General features: G+C 56.9%; 4 protein-coding genes and 1 long non-coding RNA gene across 9 annotated transcripts; 4 read left to right on the top strand and 1 right to left on the bottom strand.

Moving 5' to 3' along the window:
• Positions 1–196: 196 nt before the first annotated feature.
• Positions 197–2,131, bottom strand: LOC105701825. Of its 2 annotated transcripts, none has more exons than XR_001104254.1 (4): positions 2,060–2,131; positions 1,723–1,963; positions 626–748; positions 197–313 (listed from the first exon to the last, which is right to left on the bottom strand). It is a non-coding gene; the product is annotated as an uncharacterized LOC105701825 (long non-coding RNA). The 2 variants fall into 2 exon arrangements; XR_001104253.1 differs by having other exon boundaries at positions 2,036–2,116.
• LOC105701822 (protein yellow) lies at positions 1,858–7,006 on the top strand. Of its 2 annotated transcripts, none has more exons than XM_012428924.1 (6): positions 1,858–1,972; positions 4,274–4,501; positions 4,569–4,747; positions 4,820–5,286; positions 5,439–5,679; positions 5,750–7,006. In XM_012428924.1, exons 2-6 carry the CDS (start codon positions 4,288–4,290, stop codon positions 5,990–5,992), a joined length of 1,344 nt encoding a protein of 447 aa, XP_012284347.1. In that variant the 5' UTR covers positions 1,858–1,972; positions 4,274–4,287; the 3' UTR covers positions 5,993–7,006. The 2 variants fall into 2 exon arrangements, with proteins under 2 accessions (XP_012284347.1, XP_012284346.1); XM_012428923.2 differs by lacking the exon at positions 1,858–1,972 and adding an exon at positions 2,190–2,479.
• Positions 7,007–7,746: 740 nt separating this feature from the next.
• LOC105701856 (major royal jelly protein 1) lies at positions 7,747–9,530 on the top strand. Its single transcript, XM_012428977.1, has 5 exons — positions 7,747–8,039; positions 8,109–8,272; positions 8,420–8,632; positions 8,706–9,128; positions 9,194–9,530. The coding sequence occupies exons 1-5, from the start codon at positions 7,844–7,846 to the stop codon at positions 9,398–9,400; spliced, it is 1,203 nt and encodes a 400-aa protein (XP_012284400.1). The 5' UTR covers positions 7,747–7,843; the 3' UTR covers positions 9,401–9,530.
• Positions 9,531–12,629: 3,099 nt separating this feature from the next.
• Positions 12,630–15,280, top strand: LOC105701589 (protein yellow). The gene is made up of 4 exons (XM_012428450.2): positions 12,630–12,842; positions 13,070–13,390; positions 13,548–13,797; positions 13,871–15,280. The coding sequence occupies exons 1-4, from the start codon at positions 12,630–12,632 to the stop codon at positions 14,809–14,811; spliced, it is 1,725 nt and encodes a 574-aa protein (XP_012283873.1). The 3' UTR covers positions 14,812–15,280.
• Positions 15,281–18,901: 3,621 nt separating this feature from the next.
• LOC105701777 lies at positions 18,902–21,377 on the top strand. Of its 3 annotated transcripts, none has more exons than XM_012428835.2 (5): positions 18,902–20,021; positions 20,226–20,373; positions 20,444–20,605; positions 20,672–20,825; positions 20,933–21,377. In XM_012428835.2, the coding sequence occupies exons 2-5, from the start codon at positions 20,325–20,327 to the stop codon at positions 21,306–21,308; spliced, it is 741 nt and encodes a 246-aa protein (XP_012284258.1). In that variant the 5' UTR covers positions 18,902–20,021; positions 20,226–20,324; the 3' UTR covers positions 21,309–21,377. The 3 variants fall into 3 exon arrangements, with proteins under 3 accessions (XP_012284258.1, XP_012284259.1, XP_012284260.1); XM_012428836.2 differs by having other exon boundaries at positions 18,902–19,316; positions 20,933–21,196; XM_012428837.2 differs by lacking the exon at positions 18,902–20,021 and having other exon boundaries at positions 20,030–20,373; positions 20,933–21,196.
• The last annotated feature ends 112 nt before the right edge of the window (positions 21,378–21,489 follow it).

Here is a 21,489-nt window from a genome sequence, read left to right on the forward strand (position 1 = left end):
CCACCCGGTTCGGAACATCCGGCGATGGAAGGCGCTTCCTGGCGAACTCCACGTGGAACGTTCCCTTCCGGTTCGCGGCGAGTCGCGGAAAACTCGTGCCCTCGTTCGCGAATCTCCTTTTTCCCTCCGGAATCTCTCATTCCGAGCCGCCAACCGCGACGCCGGCAGGAAAACCATAGGTACTCGGCCGTGGGGTTGAAAAAGAAGGAAAGCAGGGAGAAACGCCCCGGGAAAAAAGGTCCGGCCACCTTCCACCTTTGCCACCGTCGTGCTCTCCTTTTTCCTTCTCTTCTTCTCTCGATTGCGATTCTCTCTGTAAATATACGTGAGCTCGAATAAAAGCGTCGGAAGTAGAGACGGGCCGGGTGGTTGTCGCTCCCGTTTCACCTTGCCCGAGGCTGCGTAATGCGCCGTTTCTTTGGAAACTCGATGCCGTGTATTTTTCCTCGATCCTCGACGATCGAGCGAGGAGGTCGAGTGCTTTCTTGCCATTCGATGTGCACTCGAGCGAGGACCGAGGAACGGCACTCTCTAAGACCTCCGTTTCCCCGTTTGACTGGCGACCTGCCAAACGTCCGCGTAAGTCGGGTTGCCGACCCCCAGGGGCAATTTTTTTTTTTCGTACCTTCGATTGCCCGGAGCCCAAGATCGTCTTCGCGTCCTCTTCGCGGACTTTCCTCCGAACCCCGTCGACGAAAGAGCCCTGCATTTTCTCGTTGCAAGGCGTCCATCGGAGCGACGTTGGAATCTGAAAAATTAAGCAGAAGGGAGTACTCGTCTTCGTTACTTAATCCTGACCTGGTCGTCTTTCTTGGCAGAACCGTGGACGCGACGAGCGAGCAGGATTTTCGGTTCGCCGATCGATTCGCATGGAATTCCACGAACAATCGAGCGGCTCGTTCGGGAATTCCGTAATGGTAACAGTAATTAGGGAAAGCGGCTCCCTCGGGTCTCCGAGTTGGAAAGGTGCAATTTCAAACCACAGGATGCACTAGGCACTTTTCTCTCGAAATTGAAAGACCGTCGGGCGATCCTCGACGGCGCCATCGATAAAAGGGTAATCAGCGACGCGGGATCTTCCGATAGCATTTATAATTAGCGATTACGCGCGATGCAACGCGATACGTACGGTACGTGCAGGCGTCCATAACACTTAGAGCGAATGGCAAAAACGGAGATTACCTATTTGCCACCCGCAACCGCGACCAATCGGTGCACGGTGCGAAACCGATCATACGAGATCGCGTAAACGACCTCACCGGAAATCCTAATTACCTCCCCACTCGTACAAAACTCTCGAAATTAATCTCGGTAAATTCATCGGTCCCCTATTACGTCGTCGAATACATTTTCCACCCACGACTCGGAAAAGCGGCTTTTCCTTTTTTACGTAAGATGCATTATCCGTGACACCTTTTCCTGGAATTCCGATATGCCGCCGATCCCTCCTGGCGATTACGCGTTACTCCTGCCAGGAGGCAGAATTATCGGCAGTAATTACACCCTCCCACGGAGGAGAAAGAATTGCCGATACACCATATCCGGTGCAATGATTCAAGGCAGATGTCGGCCAAACATCGCCAGTTGTAAAAACAGCTTTGGCACATGTCACGCGTTTCGCATTCACGATGAGTAGTGGCAATAAACCCGAGCAAACGGATATCTCCGAATGTGCGACTGCTGGGCAACCGATCGTAAAATAAATAGGCGCTCCACACTAACGATGTCAACGCGTTCCCATGAGCGGTGAACTTGGAAGCCCGGCATAAAACGCGACCTCCGGCGCTGTGTTCCTCTAGTCGTCCTCTCGGTCCCGAGAGGATCCATCTCCTCTTCTCGACCGATTCGCCTGGAGACGATCCTCCTCGACGAGAAGTTTCTCGATCGACCTGTGGATCCATCTCCTCTTCTCGACCGATTCGCCTGGAGACGATCTTCCTCGACGAGAAGTTTCTCAATCGACCTGTGGAAGGTAAGGACTGTTAGAACGAGCGGGACCCTCGAAGGGATTCCTTCACTTTTCTTTTTTCCCAACCTTTGGTTGGATCTTTTCGAGCACCTCGAGTCGAGAGTCGAGTCGGAGAGGGAACGGAGAGACGCGCGCCGAGGAAGAGCCGGGCTCGAGGAAGTCCATCGGGTCGAGTGGGGCAAAAGGAGTCCCCGAAGTGGATGTCGAGCCTCGGCGAAATCCCAGTCCCTCGCGGATCGGTCGCGAGCGAGGATCTCGCCGATCTCGCGGCGCCGCTCCTTCGAGACCTCCCCGGGTACCCTGACTGAAGAAACCGAGCCGGATGCCAGCCGAAGCAACGGCGATGTTTATTCAACTCGACTCGCGCTAGTCGACCGGTGAAAGTGCTCTCCGTTGGAAAAACCAGCGAAACGGGGAACCTGGGATTTATCGACCGAATCCCGACATCGACCGTCCTCCCTATTTCGGGAAAATCTCCGACCGACCTGGACGCGCGACGAAGGCGCTTCGGTAATCGAAAACTCCCGTCCCCGCCGATCCGGTCGTCCTTTTCGCGATACTCCCGGGAAGGCTTTTGCCGAAAGTGCTCCTTCTTTAACCACTTTCCTGGGTGTCGGATAAGACCGCAATAACGGGCGGTGACGCAACCAATATTCGCGGACCAACATGGAATGGCTTATCGTTGACATAACTCCTTATTACATTCCGGAGTACTTAACAACGATACCAAATACCGGGCTATTGGCGGCAAATGCTCGTTTTTACGGCGCGGCTAAAGTGAAAAGCGTCGATAAGACTTGTTTCCCCGGAATGTCGTTAAGGTGTACTGCATCTCTCCGCGTAGATGAATTAATCCTCCCTCGACGTATCCGCAAGGAGAACCGGTAATTGGCATCGCTCGTTGAACAGGTGGAAGATCGACGATTTATTTGTCGAGCCCCTGCCGAGGGCGTGTTCGTTATCGGCTCGAGATACGGCGTTCGCTTTCTTCCGCATTTCGCAATATTTGTTTGAAAACGTTGTCCCGCGACCCGAGTGAAAAAGTTCCGCGCGGAAACGGGTCGGCAGGGTCTAGGAATTTTTTTCGGCTCCTCTCGGGATTGAAAATCCAGAATTATCCCGAGCCCCGGAGTTTAAATATAAATTGAACAGCTATGGACTCCATCGAGTCCAAGTACCGTTAAGAGCGCGCATTCTCACCGAGATGGTAACGGCTCCCCTTTGTACAGTTCCGAAGGCACAGTTTGCTCCCTGGATTTTAATTTTTTACAAATTCTCCCGCCCCCCCCACGTGCCGTGAAACAATTCCCGGAGGATCTACACGAATAGGGTTTGCATATCTCGAGGGAAGAGATTCCCCGTTGTAGGTAGTAAAACCTAGCGGAATGTAAAAAGAGAAAATTCAACCGTGACGGAGATTCGGACTTCTTCCTCGGCGCGAAAAGGTCGCCAAACTTCCTCGCGCGAGTTCTCTGGTAAACGGCTCGTTTAATTTTTTTTCCTGTTCTTACGATCAACGCTTAAAGGTCGACAAACCATATCATGGCCATTGGACGCCGAAATGAATGAATTCCCGAAATTATCTTAAGCGCCTCGGCGTCCAAGGTGGCCGATGACTCGACGACGGTCGACACTTTGTGTTTCCTCTACGCGACAAAGTCCTGCCTCTATTTTATTTTTTTTTTATTTTTTCATCCACGTCGACTCGTTGCTTCCACGCGCGCCTTCTTACGGTAGGGAGAACGGAGGCCGATGAATTTCTAAAAAGGAGCGACCTTCGCCGAGGCGAAAATTCCAGTAATTATTCTTTCCTCCCCTTTCGTCCGGCCGCGAGTCTCTTTGCGCAATGTCGCAACGCGTACGCGACACGTAAGAGAATACGGGAGGTCCACGACGAAATATCCAACGCGGGTTACCAGGCGCAAGGTCGCACCGTAAAAGAATTAAATTAAATGAAATTCAGTCGTTACGTCAGGCGGCCGCGAAGACGAGCACCGACGACCTACAAAGTAGCGACCCAGATTGCATTTAACGTATCGCGCTCATAATTCACGCGAAAAAACAAAGAGATAGCGACTTCGGCTAGATAAGCGCCGAGGAGAAACCCAAACATTTTCCTCGAGTGGCCATCCAACCAAGTTCCGAGTCTAATGCTCCGGATGAACGTTCCGACTGGTTTCATGACTAATTGCCTTTACGGAAACGCGATCGGTTTGTCCCGACGAGCTTCTAATTACCTCCGCATCCCTCCGTTCCTTCGGTGCCGAGTTGGCGTAATCTCGATGTCCTCGTCTCCTCCTCTAGGACCGTCGTCGAGGATGTCGAGGATCCGGCAGATTTTGGCCCTCCTTCTGGTCTGCGGCAGTCTCGCCGTCTCGAGAAGCTTCGAACGCGAGAAGCTGCGAGGGGTCTACTCCTGGAAGATCCTCGAGTTTGACTTTCCCAGCGAGCGAGCCCGCGATGCCGCCATCCGCCAGGAACGGTTCATCCCCGGGGCCCCGGTCCCGATCGACGTGGACGTCTACTACAACGGTATCCTGGCACGGCATAAGCTTTGCGTTTCGCCCGGTGTTTCGTTCTGACGACGATATTCCCGTAGGCAAGCAGAAGGGAAGCGTCTTCGTGACGATCCCCCGCTTCCAGAAGGGCGTGCCGGTTACCTTGGGCTACGTCACCGACAAGACCAGGGACGGCAACCCCGTCATAGCTCCGTACCCCGACTGGGACTGGCACGGTCTGCGGAATTGCGATGGCATCACCAGCGTCTATAGAATTCAGGTACGCGCTCGCTTCATCGGGAAAACCGATCGTCGAATCGTTCGCCTCGAATCGACGTCCTTTGCTCGTCAGGTCGACAGCTGCGGGAGGCTGTGGGTCCTGGACACCGGGAAGCTGGAGGAGCGCCAGCTCTGTCGCCCCCAACTCTTGGCCTTCTCGTTGTCGACCAACCGGCTCCTCAAGAGGTACAAGTTCCCCGACAGGCTGTTCAAGGCCGACTCGCTCTTCGTCACGCCGGTCGTCGACGTGAGAAGCCACGAGGACAAGTGCCGCGAGACCTTCGTCTACGTCGCCGACGTGACGGGATTCAGCCTCCTGGTCTACGACGCCCAGCGCGACGAGTCCTGGAAGATCAAGAACAAGCTGTTCTATCCGTACCCGCCCCACGGGACCTTCCACATCAAGAACGAGACCTTCGACCTGATGGACGGGATCCTGGGCCTCGCCCTGGGCCCCGTTCGCGCCGATGGAGACAGGGTCCTGCACTTCCACTCCCTGGCCAGCGCCACCGAGGCCCGGGTGCTCACCTCCGTTATCAGGTGCGACGAATCGGCCTCCTGAAAAAAGACACCTAGTTAGAACTTTGCTTTCACTCGAGTCGCGATATCCAACGAGATCGCCGCTCCGATCGGACATCCTGGAGCTTTCCCGTTCGAGTCGGTCGCTAACGCGGTAATTGACCTCCTTCCAGGAATCGCACGCTCTTCGAGGACGACCCCGAGGCGGTCCCGAGGGCCTTCGAGGCGTTCGAGGAGGAAAGGTCCTCGCAGTCGGCGGCACAGGCGATGGACCGAAACGGAGTCCTCTTCTTCGGCCTCATGTCGGACCTCGCCATCGGTTGCTGGAACAGCAGGGACTGCTCTTACCGCGCCGACAACATCGAGAAGGTCGTGGTCGACTCCGACACCCTGCAGTTCCCCTCGGGGCTGAAGGTACCTCGCTCTTCTCTTCTTCCTCCCCTCTCGTTCTTCCTCCTGACCGAATCTCGTCGCAATTTTTTAGATCATCACCGAGGGCTCGGGTCGGCAGGAACTCTGGGTCCTCACCTCGTCCTTCCAGAGGTACATGAGCGGCTCCTTGAGCGCCAACGAGACCAACTTCCGGATCCAAGCAGGGTACACGGACGAGCTCGTCCGAGGCACGCGGTGCGACGCGGTGGTCGGTAGCATCGGCGGCGTCGGCGGCGTCGGCGGCGTCGGTGGCATCCACGCCAGTGCCCCCGGGCCGCTCGTCTTCCCGAAATGAAGGTGGGACTTTCGCGGGAAGTTCCACAGGACGAGGTTCCGCGGGAGCGGCATCTTCCCCGGGAGGTTCCACAGCTGGCTCTACCGGGATCGTCCTCCTTTCGGAATCCCGTACTTCTCGCGATTCTTCCGCGGCCTGAGGAACCGGCCGAGCGGCTCCTTCGTCGACGTCAGACCCGGGGGCTACTCCTACTTCGTGGACCACGGCTGATCGCCGATACTCTTCCTGTGACCTAGCGACGCTCCGCACCCAGAGGACGGCGTTTTACACTTTTTATACGACATCGAGTTAGACGAGAACCGCGGGCCAAGGAGCACGCCCGGGATGCCGATTACGTCGAAGCGGCGCCTCGACGCTCGTTACCGAGCTCTTCCGATGGACGATCCGCGTCTTCGAAATCAATCGAGAGTCTCGGATCCGTCACGATACGGCGATTACTTAGCCGCGTAATCGCCCTCCGAGTACGTGACCGTAAACCACCGAATGATCCGGATGACTGGTCGAGTTACCCCGGGGAAGAGTCGCCGTTGTTATTCTTCCAATAGCCGTAGACGAAGCAAGAAGGGGATTAATCGTTGCATTTCCATCCCTCGTCGATCGAGGGACAGTCATCGTTGCGATACCGATGATTACTCCGCTTGGTCCATTTCTTTCATAGATAAGATTTCTCCGGCGTCCCCGAACCGAAAGCCTTGCAATTTTCCTCCTCGTCTCGTCTCGAAGAAATCCTGTGCGTACGCGGATTTTCCCTATTTCCACAATATTGTTTTTCGCCGCATCCTCGTTTTTCTTAGACGTCCAAGTAGATCGAGTCGCGATTATCATCGACTATCGGCATATTTCGCTTTCTCTCGAGGCCGTCCAATCGGTCAATGAAAGCTTTACGATCAAATCAATTACGTCAACCTGCCAGACCGTCACCGTAAACGCGTTAAACGGCAACGATTGATGTGGCGTTGTCCGCGACTTTCCGCCACTCCTGTTACCTGGAAATAAAATATTTTCTCTACATCATCTACAGGGAAATGCCGAACTCTTCGCGCCCAGCCCACTCGAGGCGAGCCCGCCCCTTTTCTTCCTGGATAATTGAGCGACTCGACTTGTCGGCTACTTTTCCGATACATAAAGCAAAATCGACCTCGTAAATCTCTCGCTCGCGATCGGAAGTCGAGGATAATCTCGCGGCCGAAGAGAGGAAGAGGAGGAGCGATCAATTACGTTAATTTCCGAGGTCCGGCGGAGGAGCCAGCAAATGGGCGCTTTTGCCCCCGAGGTTTTCGTCGTTTGCGGGCCTTTTTGCGAGTCGGTCTCCGTTTCTTCGGGGAATCGGTCGAATCGGCTCGCTCGTTTCGTAGACGTTAAACTCCGGGGCAAGAAAGAACGCCGACTGCACAAATCCCCCGACGGGTCCCCAGGAGCCAGGGGGGAACCTTATCGCCTCTCTTTGTTATTGTCTTTTAAGGTAAATTGAGAAATTTCAGTTAATCCGCCTCCTTCGCCGACTTTCCTGCAAGTCGTTTATACACGGTTATCGTCGCTTTCTTTCAGCGGTTCTTCGAGGGAATTTCGACTTTTCTTTTTCCTTCTTCGCGCCACGATAACCGGGCGGATATTCCTGTTCCCTCGGCATTATCAAAGGTTGCGCAGGTAAGATACGCGGTTATCGCGTAGACGTTGTACCGCGTCATCGTCCAAGTGAAAACAATTAGACATGCGAGGTATTGTCGGAAAAATGGATTACCTTCGAAATGCCCCGAGTTTAAGTAGACCGAGTCGAGGACGGAGCTCCGCCGTTCGACGTTTGGAAGTCGAGCTGCTTGGGTCGGTCGAAAGGGCCTTCGTCGAGGAAAGATGCTTCTTCAGGTCCTGCTCGTCTTCTGCTTCGCCCTCTCCTCGTGCTCCGCTGCCTCGGAGAAGTTGAAGGTTCTCCACGAGTGGAAGTACCTGGACTTCCAGTTCGACTCCGAAGAGCAGCGCAACCGATACATCCAAAGCGGGGACTTCCAGAAGAATGCCTCCATCGCGATCGACGTGGACCAGGCCCCAGGTATCCTGGAACAGGAAATTTCGTGAAAAGCTCCTTCGCCGAAGCTCATCCGCCTCGTTCTCTGCCCAGATGGAAGGGTCTTCGTCACGATAGTCAGGCAGAAAGGAGTGCCGGCCAGTCTGGTGACCGTCACCGACCGGATGGGAGACGGCGGTCCACTTTTGAGGCCGTATCCTGACTGGAGCTGGGTCAACGGTAGCTGCAAGGGCATCGTCAACGTGTACAGAATATTCGTAAGTTGATAATCCTTGCCAATCCCGAAGCCGAATCTCGTTCTCCTTCGCGGTTCTCCTTCCGACGAGGAATCGGATGTAACTTCCCACCCTCGGGATCGACCGGGGACACCGCGCCGCGGATGGTAAGTAGAACCTTTCGTTCAGATCGACAGGTGCCATCATATGTGGGTCCTGGACACCGGAGTGTTCGGAAACGACCAAGTGTGCCCGGCCCAGCTCCTTCTCTTTAACCTGAAGAACGATCAGCTGATCAAGAGGGTCGTCATCCCGGACAAATATGCCAGGAACGCGAACGGCACGGGTCTGCTGGTCACCCCCGTCGTCCATTACCAACGACAACCCTGTCGTTCCCCTGCCGTAAGAGATTTCAAGTCCCTGCGCGACTTCGTTTCCGCCCTCGACAAAAATTACCCGATTTCCGTCCCCCCAGGTGTTCATGGCCGACGTGGAAGGTTACGGCCTAGTGATATGGGACTCCTTGACCAAATCGATATGGAGAGTCGAGTCGGAGACTTTTCGGCCGACCCCGGGGAAGGAGGAATTCGTCATCGCCGGAACCAGGTTCGTACTGGCCGACGGAATCCTGGGGATGGCGCTGAACGAAAACGGCACGAAGTACCTCTTCTACAAAGCCCTCGCCTCCGAATACATGTACAGAACTCCGGTGCAGAAACTGCTCCATACGCTTCGCAAGAAGGAGACCCGTTTTCCGTTTGAGCAAATTTCAGGAAGTCTCCCCAGCCAATCGGCGGCCCAGGCCTTCTCCAGAGACGACGTCCTGTTTTTCGGCCTGACCGAGAGCACGTCGATCGGCTGCTGGAACAAGAACATGGAGCCGATCGGTTCGCACACGGTACGTCTCGGGCCTTGGACTCGACTCTTGGTGGACCAACCAGCTCGGTGATTTTTTCGTTCCAGGGGGTGATCGCCCGGAACAACGAAACCCTCCAATTCGCCAGCGGGGTCAAAGTGATCAACACCTGCATGGCGGAGAAGTTGTGGGTTCTCACGAACCGCTTCCAAAGGTTCTACACCGGTACGATGAACTTCGACGAGACCAACATGAGGATCTTGGTCGGCGACGTTCACCAGCTGATAGCTGGAACGATATGTCAAAGAACCTGAGGGTTCTGTCTCCTCGATCGCGTCACCTGGAATTTAATCCCTTGCCTCCGGGCTCTGTATCGCGTCTCGAGTACCGACCAGCGGGGGAAAAGTCGTTTTACGCCCGGGGAAATATAGTCCTTTATGGAAACGTCGTCGCCATTCCATTGCCCGACCCCTGCGCGGGGATCCTGAGGATAAACTTGAGCGATCGCCCGGTTACCGGCTATCGGCGATAAGTTGCCCAACGACGACGCGGAATAAAATTAAATCGGACCCCCAGGAATTGGCCAAGACTCGTCCGAATTTCGTCGTTTCCGTGCCCCCTCGCGCTAGGTGTCGCAACGAGATCTCGTAAACCGTGTCGCCGAGGCGACGAAGAAAGTCGGAAGTCGCTCTCGGGCGATCGGTCCAAATCGAGTCTCTCCTAAACCCGATCCCGCCGACGAAGTCGGGAATAACGAAAGGAGGAAGCGCTCGACCCGCGTCGGAAACGAGATCGCGCTCCGTCGATGGGAAGCCGGTGAAACTCCGGGCGTTCTCGAAGATCCAGCGAACCGTCTCGCGTACGCTCCAGGAGTCGATTTCGCGCGAGAAGTAAGAGGCGCGAGTCGGGGAAAAATGGACCACGTCGCCGTGACGAGTTACCGGTCCGTGTCTTTCGGTGGGCTCCCGAATCGGTCAGTCGGTGCGTGCTCGCGGTCGTTCGCGCAGGCGATAGTCCCCTCGGGATGGGTCCACTCCCCGGTCGCGACAGGGAGTTAGCGGGGCTTTAACGCCATTTCGACGGGGGCGAAAAAATCGGATTCAACCGGGGACACCGAATTCTGGGTTAATGCCGAGGCGCATTAAGTAACGCCACTTGCTACGCGTTGCCTTCCACGCGGCCATAAGCACGCCGAGAAATTGCCCATTTCCCCGGCCCCGTCGACTCGGCTTTCATATCCCCCTGGAAATTCTCATTTTCCCCTGACCGATACGTTCCTAGCACAAACTACGCCAGTACTTCCTAGTTATGGATCTCGACGACCGGCTACGGTTCTCGCACCTCGCGGAGACCCTCGTTTTCCGTGGATCCAGGCTCGGCGACCGTCTAGCCAGGTCGGTATCTCCTCTTCTTTTCTTCCTTCCTTCCTTCCGGTACTTGGACGCTTCTCGACCTTCGGCTTCTATTCACCGATGACTGATCTCCTCGCTGATCCGCTCCTGCCGGGAAGAGAGGAAATTAGCCACATCGTAAACAGGACCGCGACGGTCAGCGTCCTAGAAATTAATTTCTGCTCCTAAGGACCTTGGCTCTCGAGTTTCCCCTACCGGGTCGATATGGGATATTTTCCAGTGGCGGACTCGAACCGTGTCCCTTCCGTAGAAAAATTAAAAATCGCTCGGATCCCGATGAAGCTTTCATCGACGCATAAATAATAATCTCTCGTTTAAACGGAAATGACTTTCTCCCGTCGTAGCGCTTCCTAATGATTAATATCGACCGACTAGCGGCTCGGTTATCGGATCGCGTTCTCGTTTCACACCGGGCTTTCCTTCCAGGGTACCTCCTTCCCCGACGAGAGTTTTCAACGTTTCCTTTTCAATTGTCGAACCCGTAATCCGCAGAAATCCGATGGCGAGGACGAAGAGAGCAGACGTCGACGGGAACGCCGAGGAGTCGAGGTGGACGTACGCGTGGACGCCCCTGGGAAGTCCTCCGAATTTTTTCCGGAACCACGGACCGTTCTTTTGGGAGGACCCCTTCTTCGGCTCGAAGAGCACCTTCGGCGATTTCGAGTTTCGCCGAAGACTCCCTCCCGGTCATGGAAGGTCTCGTAAGTAGAGGCGGTGGTTCTATTCCGGGTGGCAAACGATTCCTTGGCTGCTCCCGAAGGAAGGGTGTCGCAATGGAATTGGACCGAGTTTCTTCGAGGCCGAGAGGAAAAGCATTTTGCACCGGCGAGATACTGGCACCCGTTGGGTCTCCGTAAAAACTCGAGGCCAATTTCGCAATTAGGAACGCGCCTCGGGACACCGTTTCAAAGTGACGTAAGCTCATAATCGAATGATCCCGGGAGAACCTAAAGTTATGCCATCGATTGCCTCGAATGCTTATGAAAGGGTAACACCAATGTCGACGGATCCGTTTCAATTTCCGCGTTTCAAAACGATGCGTACGGTATCAATTCCATCCGCGGTAAATCTCGCGATTGCGCAAATTGCGGGGCAATAGCGACCACCCGAGAGAAATGGCGTACAATAGGTGTGCACGCGATTGCAAAATGACCTTTCAGAATTTTTCCGCGACCGACCGTTTCCCCTTCGCGATCCCATCCTCCGTGATCTTTCTTCCTCCATAATGGCGAAAGACTCCTCAACGAGGCTTCCCCCAAACGTTAAAGGTGACGGGAACACCGCCTTGAAATTTGCAGAAATATACGATCGAATTTATAACGCTTATCCAGGTGTTTGGGAATTTTTTTCTATCCCCGAAATAAAAGTGGAATTATCCGCAGTACCGCGCCCATCCCATGCACGATTTACTTGACGTACCCCCGTATTTAACAGCTGCCCAACGTACGTTTATACCCTGAGTTCGGTGAAGGTGGCTCGGTACGCTCATAAACTGCGGGGTGTAATTACACGCTTATTACGCGCGAGTTAAACGAATAATGGTGTACAGAGTTAAACGGAATATACACTCGTACGAGCCTCTTACGGGCTTACCGTCGACGTTTAATATACTCTTCGTTACGGTAGCGAGTGCCCATTGGAATTGCAAATATCCGGTGCACCGACGCACCAATCACCTTCATACGGAACTCGGAATAATTTTGCGAAAAGCCGTTTCAAAAAGCGTCCGTTTCCGTCCCCTCCGTAGTTAAAGAACCGCGATGAGCGGATGAATGAAACGAGTCTCTTAGAATTTACGGAGAAAAAGGACGTCCGAGCGCCTTCCCGCTTTCAAAGGACGGTAAAAAAATTCCGGAAACGAGGATTCGCTCGCGACTCTCGCGAACCTTAACATCGCTGACCTACCGCAAGTGAGGTAGGACACCTGGAAAGAGTGGAGGGGGCTTCGGACGTTCTCTCGATCGGTGTCGATTCGGACGTGGAATCCAGGATGCGGTATGTTCACCTTCGAGTCTTCTCGTGGATAGTCTCGACGCGAACGTCCTCGCGAGTGCTCGGTCTTGCCTCGAGATCCTTAAAAAAAGAAAAGTCGACCAGAGGAATCCTCGGTTACTCGAAGCGAAAGACTCGAATGGCCGTTTCGTTCGGCCGGAGACTACGACCGCGGAATGCAATACACGTGTCGGATGTATCGGTCGACAGGGATGGCCAGCATCGTGCCCTGGTTGATCTCGATGTCGCTGATCGGAGCCCAGACAGGTCCAGCCCCGGGTCCCGCGAGGATCTCCCAGGAACTCCAGGCGCCGCTTCCCCCGAGGATCTCCAGGATTCCCTCAGGAACCGGGTACACTTCGGTACTGTCTCCGGAGATAGGAAAGGGCGATCTCTCGATGCGACTCCGGTCCTTCCAAGAGCGGGCGCGTCGCGTGATTCACCGAAGAAAGGATCGAGAGATCGCCTTTCGCCGTATCGCGCGATTCCACCTTGGGACCGGCGGATTTTCCGAATGTCGGGCATGCCCTTCCGCTCGAAAAATATAGTACGCCTTAAGTTGGTGAATTCTTGCCTCAGGCGAGGTGCGAGCATCCGTCCCTCGACGAGGCGGCGACGAAGAGGTTCCCGGGACTCCTGGAAGACGAGCGCCTCCACCGGGGCCTCTCCTCGAGACCCGACGTCGGCTTCTCCGAGGTCTTCTTCGATCCTCCGCCGGCGTCGAACCTGCAACGAAATCTGATCCATTACCCGGACGTCGGCACGGGAAACGAGGTGCAGGAGGTGACCGACGCCGAGCCGGAGGTCTCACCGGGGCGAGTCCACGTGCCCGGCCATTCCTACGAGCCTCCTGACGATCGTTACCCCAAGGACGAGTACGCCGGCCCTGCAATGGACATGGTAAATTCCTCGATCCGAGAAGAGTCTCGAGTCATCCGTAGTGGGGTCTAGACCCAGATGCCGCTCGAGTCGGGGGAGAAATTGCCCGCGTTGACCGCCTTCTAGCGGCGTCGGAGAAAGGTCGGGGACTTTCATCCAAAGGTCGGGTCTCGCGCAGGTTTTCTCCTGGACCATGGTGGACTTCGAGTACGAGAACTCCTCGGCGCGCGTGGCGGCCCTGGCGGAAGGGACGTACGTCCCCGAGAACGTCCTGCCTCTGGGTCTGGATGTCTGGGGAGAGAGGGTGTTCCTGACCCTGCCCAAGTGGCGAGACGGGGTGCCGGCGACCCTGGCGACCGTGCCCCGGATCTCGAAGACGACGAGCCCGAAGTTGAGGCCCTACCCCAGCTGGGAGTGGCACCGATCGCGTAAGTCCAGGATCGAGCGGTAGTCTTCGAGAACGACAAGAGAGACTCTTCTCGGACTCTTCTCGGGTTGCAGGTACCTGCGAGGGTCTTACCTCGGTCTTCAGGATCCAGGTGGACGAGTGCGCGCGACTTTGGGTGCTGGACTCGGGCAAGGTGGACGTGGCCGACTCCCCCTTCCAGGCGTGTCCCCCAAAGATCCTCGTCTTCGACCTGCGGACCGACCGACTCCTCAGAAAGTACCCCTTGACTCCGGATCAGATCAAGCAGGACTCGCTCTACTCGAACATCGCGGTGGACGTGAGAAACGGCAACTGCGAGGGCGCGAGGGCTTACCTCGCGGACGTCTGGCGGTTCGGTATCGTCGTCTACGACTTCTCGGCCGACAGCTCCTTCAGGGTGCAGCACCGTTTCTTCTTCCCGGACCCCGTGGCCTCCCGCTACGAGCTGCACGGGCTCGGCTTCCAGTGGACCGACGGGATCTTCGGCATCGCCCTGAGCCCCCTGGACGTCCACTCGGACCGGACCCTCTTCTTCCATCCGATGTCCAGCTTCCGGGAGTTCGCTGTCTCCACCTCCCTCCTCGGGGACAAGGAGTCGGCCGAGGCCCACCCCGACGCCTTCGCCCCGGTCGGCCGGCCAAGGGCCAAGGACTTCGGCCACTCGTCGGGATCGGCCATCGCCAGGAACGGCGTCATGTTCTTCAACATGGTCACCAGGGACTCGGTCTGGTGCTGGGACACCCGGAAGGAGCACGACCCCCGGAACCTCGGAGTCGTCGGGCACAGCAACGTGTCCCTCGTCTTCCCCAACGACATCCGAGTCGACCACGAAGACGACCAGAACGTCTGGCTGATCTCCAATAAGCTCCCCATGTACCTCTACGGTCGCCTCGACCTCGGCGAGCCGGCCTACAGGGTCTTCAGGGCCAACGTCAGGACCGCCGTCAGGAACACCGTCTGCGACCCCGACTACGTCGTGTCCGACTCGGACTCGGGTTACGACGAGACCTGCTGATCCGCCGACCTCCTTGTACGCATCGCGCCGGGCTATCGAGACAATAAATATTTTTTTAGTACAATTTACTTTTTTTAATGGTCTTTGTTCGATGACTCCCTCGTCTCGGCGGAAGACAAGGTGGTAGCGGAGAACTCCTCCATGTCGGTGACGTCGCTCCAGGAATTCCGTCGCGAGACGGTGGAAGCGACTTCGGGATCCGAGTCCGAGTCAGCCGGAGCAAAAGTCGGGTCGTTCGTTCCAAAAAGACCGGTCTCGGGAGTTTGCTCGGATCCCATGGCCAGGGTCGCGATCAGCAGCGCCAGGAGGCTCGCGACCATTCGGGCAGCCTGGCCGCTCGACGAGCCGTCTTCGGGGAGGAATTCCTCCTCGGGTAACTTCACCCTGGGGCCGTCGTCCCTCGAAGGACTCTTCTCGATCGGATCCTCTTCTTCCGGGAAACGTTCGTCGAAGAAGGGCGCAACTTTCGAGGGCTCTTCGTCCTCGTCTTTCCCGGGGAAGACGTTGCTCGTGCTCCGAGAAAGGGTATTCGACCTCTCTCCCTCCAGGAAGCGCTGGATGTCAGGCACCTCGGAAAATTCCTCCCTCGAGGACCTACGCGAGACGACCGTCTCAACCTGGAAAATTCGGAGCACTCGCCCCATCTCCGGGAGGTCGGACGAGGACGTGGCCGCGATCCGGGTTTCGAGCACGGATCTCGAAGTGATAGTAGAGTTCGAGATTCGAGATACATTTCGGAAATCGTCGACGACTCGTATCAAGAATCGAAATTCCGGACTGGCCATCGATTCCTGGATTTTCCGTCGAACTTGGTCGTCGTCCTCGAGACCGCCACTCGTCACGATTTCCAACCTGCCACACAGTTCCCCGATGGTCATGGACATCGGATCTCTATCTCCTTTCTCGAAATCATCTCGACCGCGATGCAGAAGCTTCGACTCGTCGACGGAAGTCGAGACGACGTCCCGAGGAACCCTGTTTCCTTGGCGATCTCTAGTCACCGTTGCGATATTCCCCGTCCATTCGCGATTGAAAGGATTCGGGTACAGGGACTCGGAGAGGATCACCGTGTACCTGCGGAATCCACAAATTAAATTTTTTATGGGAGCTCGCATCCATTTCCGGTCGATCCCGAATTTTGAAAGAACTCCGAATCCAAATCCCCCGGCGACCCCAACTTCCGTTGCGTCGAGTCGGGGCTCGACTTCCTGACGCGTTTCCGCGTCCTCGACGTCCCTGGTCCCTTGGTTCCCAGGGTCCTTCACGTCATCCGGCGGTTCCGGTACCAACGATTTCCGTGGGTCTTCCGGAGATTCAAGGGCGACCTCCGAGGGTTTCAGAAATTCCTTTGAGAGATTCTCTCGTCCGCATACGAAAGATCCATCGAAGAAGAGTCCGTCGACGTCGGAGGACGAGTCGCAGAAAAGTCCGTCGGCCCTGGAGAATCTCCGTCCCCCGGCCTTGACGAGGTCGCCCATGGACGCCGGAAGATTTCCGAAAATCGGGTAGAGATCTTCCTCGATGAGTCCCGCGTAGAAGGTCCCACCGGTGTCCTTGGGGTTGTGGAAGAAGGCCCCCCACAACGTCGCCGCCGCGTACTCGTACCGACAGAGCGACGGCTCCTGGACGTGGCAGCTTGCCCAACCTCCGGTAGGCAGGACTGTCGGGGAAGCCTGGACCTCTTCTGGTTCGCAATCCTCGCCCGCGACGGAGGAGCTCGAGGAGACGTCGGGAACGATCGGATCCCACGTGGGACTCTTTCCAGAATTCGAAAAATAGGACATCGGGACGCCACCGTCGGTCTCCAAGAGTCGCTTGTACTCGAGCAAGGTCTTATCGTTGTAGGCGCGGAGGGCCTTCATCCCTCGAGCCTCCCTCTCCTCCGGGGACTCCGCGACTCCTGGAAGATCCGACCTCCGCGCCCGCGGAGGTCCTTCGGACGTAGGAGATTCCCGGTTCTTAGTCCTGTTTCCTCTGGATGGTTCGGGGGCGTTCTCGAAACGAACGCTCTCGAGCATCCCGTCCCGTCGACGAGGAGTCCTTCCGACGTTCTCGGCGTCTCGGAATCTCTTCGAGGAAACTCTTTCCGAATTTTTCCTAAAGGGACCGTGCCTCCAAACGTGACTCATGTTCGTCTGGGTGGCGGCTACGATTTTGGACCTCGGATCTTCGAACCCGTCCCCGGGCTCGTCTTCGTCCTCGTCCTCGAAATCCGTTTGCGCTTCTCTGGATGCGAACGGCGGGTCTTCGAGGTCCTTGCAGCTCCTCGAGGCAACGAGATCGTCCATACGCCGCAGGCCGTTTCTCGATTTCCAAGGGTCGTCCGTAGGGCGCGAGCTCCCTCCCGTGATCCGGACCGCCGCAGGAAACACGGACGATTGACGAAACACCGTCCACCGGTTGCCCCAGGGATTCGTTCCGGAGCTGCAGCGACAGGTCGTTGCTCGGACCGCTTCTCCAGGAGTCGAGGACGATTTCGTGTCTTTTCGGTCCCGACGAGCAGCGTCCTCGTCCTCGAGCGGAGTTTCTTCCCGCTGCCAAACCTGGCCGACGAGACCGGGGTCGGTCGGTTCCTCCGGGGAGGAGGTCGGCAGGGTCTCGTGGATTTTCGTGCGAACGTTCTCGACCTCGTCCCGAGTGATGCCCAGGAGCATTATGGACTTCTCGGCGGGCGTAAGGTCGTTCGCCAGAGGCAACGGGTCGCCTTCCTCGTAGGAGTCCTGACTTTCCATGGTCCTCAAGGTGGTCAGCGACTTGGAGCCCTCGTCGATCTCCAGGGACCCTCTGGGAAAGAGTTCGTCGACGTTGGAGATGCTGCTGAACCTTTCGTCGATCGGCCCGGAGGAGTCCTTCTCGGGGCGCGTTCTTCCTTCGGCCTCCGAAGAGGTCCTGGGCATCTCGCGGGTCCTCTGCCAACCTCGGACCTGCTCGTAGAAGGACCGAACCGAGAGCCAGTTGTACACTTCTGGAACTAAAGAACGGAACCTCGTCAAGTCGAAGGACATCGATGCGATCCCGGTCTCTTACCTATGGAGATCGACTCGACTACGATGAATTCCAGGACCCTGAGCCCCGGGAGGCCGTCTTCCACGTAGAGCACCCCGACTACGCAGAGGACCACCAAATCGAGGAGCTTCCTCAAGACGGTGATGCCCATCCAGGGCAGGACCAGCCGCGGATTGCTCCAGCTCAAGATCGCGAAGAAGTTGAAGAGAAAGCTGACGGGATACACCGCGGACACGAGGGCTCTGCCGAGAGCCACCCACGAGAGCACTGAAGCGACAAGCGACGCAGGTATCACTAGACGATCTATCGTAAGATCCACCCTCGATCCAAGTATAAGGATTTACCGACCACCTTTGATCCAACACGTCAAGCCCTCGCCCTCGGCCAGGTCTCCACTGGACAGTCTCAGACTTTGGATTTCCTTCAGCTGGTCTCTCCAGTTCAGGGGACTCCGGCGAAGGACGCTGTTGACCTTACGAGACGGCGCGTCGGTATACACCCTGGCGGATAAAAAAATGGCAAATTCGCTGATCTCGACTTACAAATCCCAAGTGAGTCATGATCAGCAGCTCGGTTCGAAAGGACGTCCCCGCGACCCGGCCGAAAATCCTATACATGGAGGATGGCGAGGTTTCCGTCTTCGGGTCGGGCCGGGGCCTCCGGAGGTGGACCTCCCTTCCCGGCCGAGCATCCTCGACGGTATCCGCGCAATCCCGTTTCTTTTCTCTCGCCGCGACGGATGTGGAAACGAGGGCTACACCTTCCTCGAAACGTCGATCCCCTCGCGGCCGCGTCCGACCATGCTTCGCCCGGTCGTCGAGTCTCCCGATTTCGGGTCTCTTGATCGGTCCACGGGGCGACGCGGCCGACGCGGCCGCGTCCGGAAGGAAGTTCGAACTTGGCGCGGCGGGTTTTCTTTAAATAGCGCCGACGCGGGTTCGCGGAAGATCGTGAATGGCCGTCCCCTCCAGCTGGCGGAGAGGAATCGCCCGTTCCGAGCGACGACGTAGGGAACTCCCGCTCCGCGCATGACCCGCGTCGTCTTTTTACGAGTTTCCCGCGAGGCGGATCGCGTCGGCGAAGAAAGAGCCGCTCTCGCGGCGAGGACGCGCATCGGAGAGGCGTCCTATCGGTCCCAGACCTTCGACCCTCGTCGCCGAGGGGACGTCTTTTTCCAAAGCGTCTCGCGATCGCTCGAATCGACGAACAGACGGATTGGTTTTTCGGTTCGCGGCGCTCGGGACCGAGCGAGGCCGAGAGAGGCTCGGTTTCTGGATGTCGGTGGACGTCGGTGTCGCGTCCGCCGGGGCGAGTGTAGGCCTAGGTGTAGGTGTAGGTGTAGGTGTACGTACGCGAACGGGCGCGCCGCGGCCGTTCTTGGCACAGTTTCTGGCGATCCGCTAGCGAGCGCGTACACGCCGCTGGACCGACGTCTCCTCTTCTGCGCGTCGCTTCCCGAGGACCCGCGAGGTCCGCCGAAAGAGTCCGCGCCTCCAAAAGTGAGTTTCTACGACATACCGGTCCGGCCAACCGAGGACCGCGATGACGAGTTGCGGGGAAATCGCGCGCTTTTGGGAACGGTCTCCCCGAAGGAGATATCCTTGACCAACCCGGGCCCAGCCCTTCGACGGTTATCGAGTCGGCGTTCTAATTTAAGCGACTACGGGATATCGATTCCTCGATTACGACCAGCTACGTCCGATCGGGCCGAGCCTCGTCCTAATTCTAGAAAGGGACGAGCCCTTGCGCTCGTCTTCTCCGATCGAAAGGCTCTACCGGACCCTTCCCGAGTTCTACGTCGCAAGGGCGACCAACGGCTCTCCGCCGAGCGGACCGCGAATCTTGGCCACCTAGAAAAAGAGCGCACCGGGTGATCGAGCGGTTTCGCTTATTTTTAACCGACGTTTACCGGGTGGCTCGCTCCCCGCCCGAGACGACCGCCAATTCGATGCGCGTCTTCGCGACCGCGCCCGGACCTGCGGAACTCCCAAAAGTCGCGATCGCCCTGAATCGTTTTCGCACTTCGAAATTCGAACTCGTTCGAATTTCCTGACGAAACGGCGGATCGCGTTCCCCCTCTTCGAGGCGGTCGTTTCTTTCGCCGGGGCCCGATGACGCTCGCGAGGTGAACCGGTCGATCGACTCGCGATTCCTTATCGGGTGCCCCGGACCTCGGGATCATCTCGTGGCCTTTGGACAGTCGGGTAGGTAGTTCGAGGATCGAGCGGAAGTGCCGGAAAATTCGGAGGGAAGGTCGGCCGGTTCGGCGATCGCGCCTTTTTAATAAACGCGAAACCCTCGCGGTCTTACGTCACGCCGTTTCCATCCCTGACGTCACCGTCGACCGAACCGGTCGAGCGCGCAAACGCCGGACTCGAATTCAAGGCTTTCGACTCCCACTGCTCCAGAACTCGATCGCTTCCGCCCTCGACCCCGAAGAAGGACCCGTTCCCGTCCGACCGAGCCCGGGAAATCCCTCCCAGGATGCAGCTGACGTCGTGCTGCAGATGCTGCTCGCTGAAGACGGGGACGATCTTCAGCGGAGTATGCGGAATCGTGAGTGTCCCTCGACGAGATCCTCGGGAAGCGCCGAGACCCGGCGTGACGCCTCTCCTCGCTCTTCCAGGTCCTCGCGGTGATCGCCCTGATCGTCATCTTCACGGTGAACGTCGAGTGGAAGACGATCATCGTCGACATCCTCGACAAGACGGCGGTGAAGATCATCTTCGCCGTCAACCTCTGCATGACGATCCTGATCTCGACGCTCCTCATCGTCGGGGCCCTCAGGGTAAGCCGAGGCGTTACCGAAGAGCAAGCGGTACGGATAAGGATAACGATATAACGATCTTTGCAGAGGAATACCTTCATGATGTTGCCCTGGGTGGTCCTGGGGATCATGCTCGCCGTCGCGCTCCTGGTCAGCGTCCTCTACACCTCGATCATGTTCTTCGTCAACCACGACGTCCTAAACGGAGCGCTCTGGCTCGTCTTCGGCCTCTTGTCCGTTGGTAAGCTTCTTTACCGACCGCGCTGCAGCGACTCCCTGAGGAAACGGAAGAGACTTTAGCGCTCGAGAGGGGCGCGGCTAATCGAGGGACGTTTCGTTTGATTGCAGTCGTCTATACGTACATGTGGCTGGTCGTCTACAGCTACTTCCAGCAACTGCGGATGGAGAAATTCAACGGGAGGATCGACCCCTACGGGAGGCCGTACAATTACCGGCGGCCTTGAAGCCGCCGAGCCGCCATTTTTTATTTATTACGACGTTGTATTTATTCCTGCGTTCCGACGATTCGCGCATCCAGCTGCGGTTCGGGGATCGAAATGCTATTTGTAGATACCCACTTGCACCGACGGCGAGTCCTCTTCACCGCAGCTCGGCGTCGCGACGTATTCGCGTCTCCGAAGGAAGTAGAGACCTCGAAGCTCCTTCCGAGAAGCCTTCCACCGTTGACTTCGCGATCGCTTTCTCGACCGATACGCCCATCTAAACCGCCCAACCCGACGTTTTCTAAGGACCGTTAATTAACTCGAATAAATTATTATCGTTTTTACTCCGACTCGCTTAAAGTATCGGCTCCCTCGCCTCGGGTGTATCTTTAAGAACAGGCGATTCAAAATGCCAGCTTTTTCCCGCGACGTCGACGCACCGACTCGCTTCCCGAGGAAAGG

This window comes from Orussus abietinus, unplaced genomic scaffold, assembly GCF_000612105.2.
Source record: "Orussus abietinus isolate OABI.00-Male unplaced genomic scaffold, Oabi_2.0 scaffold24, whole genome shotgun sequence".
Taxonomy (NCBI): domain Eukaryota; kingdom Metazoa; phylum Arthropoda; class Insecta; order Hymenoptera; family Orussidae; genus Orussus; species Orussus abietinus.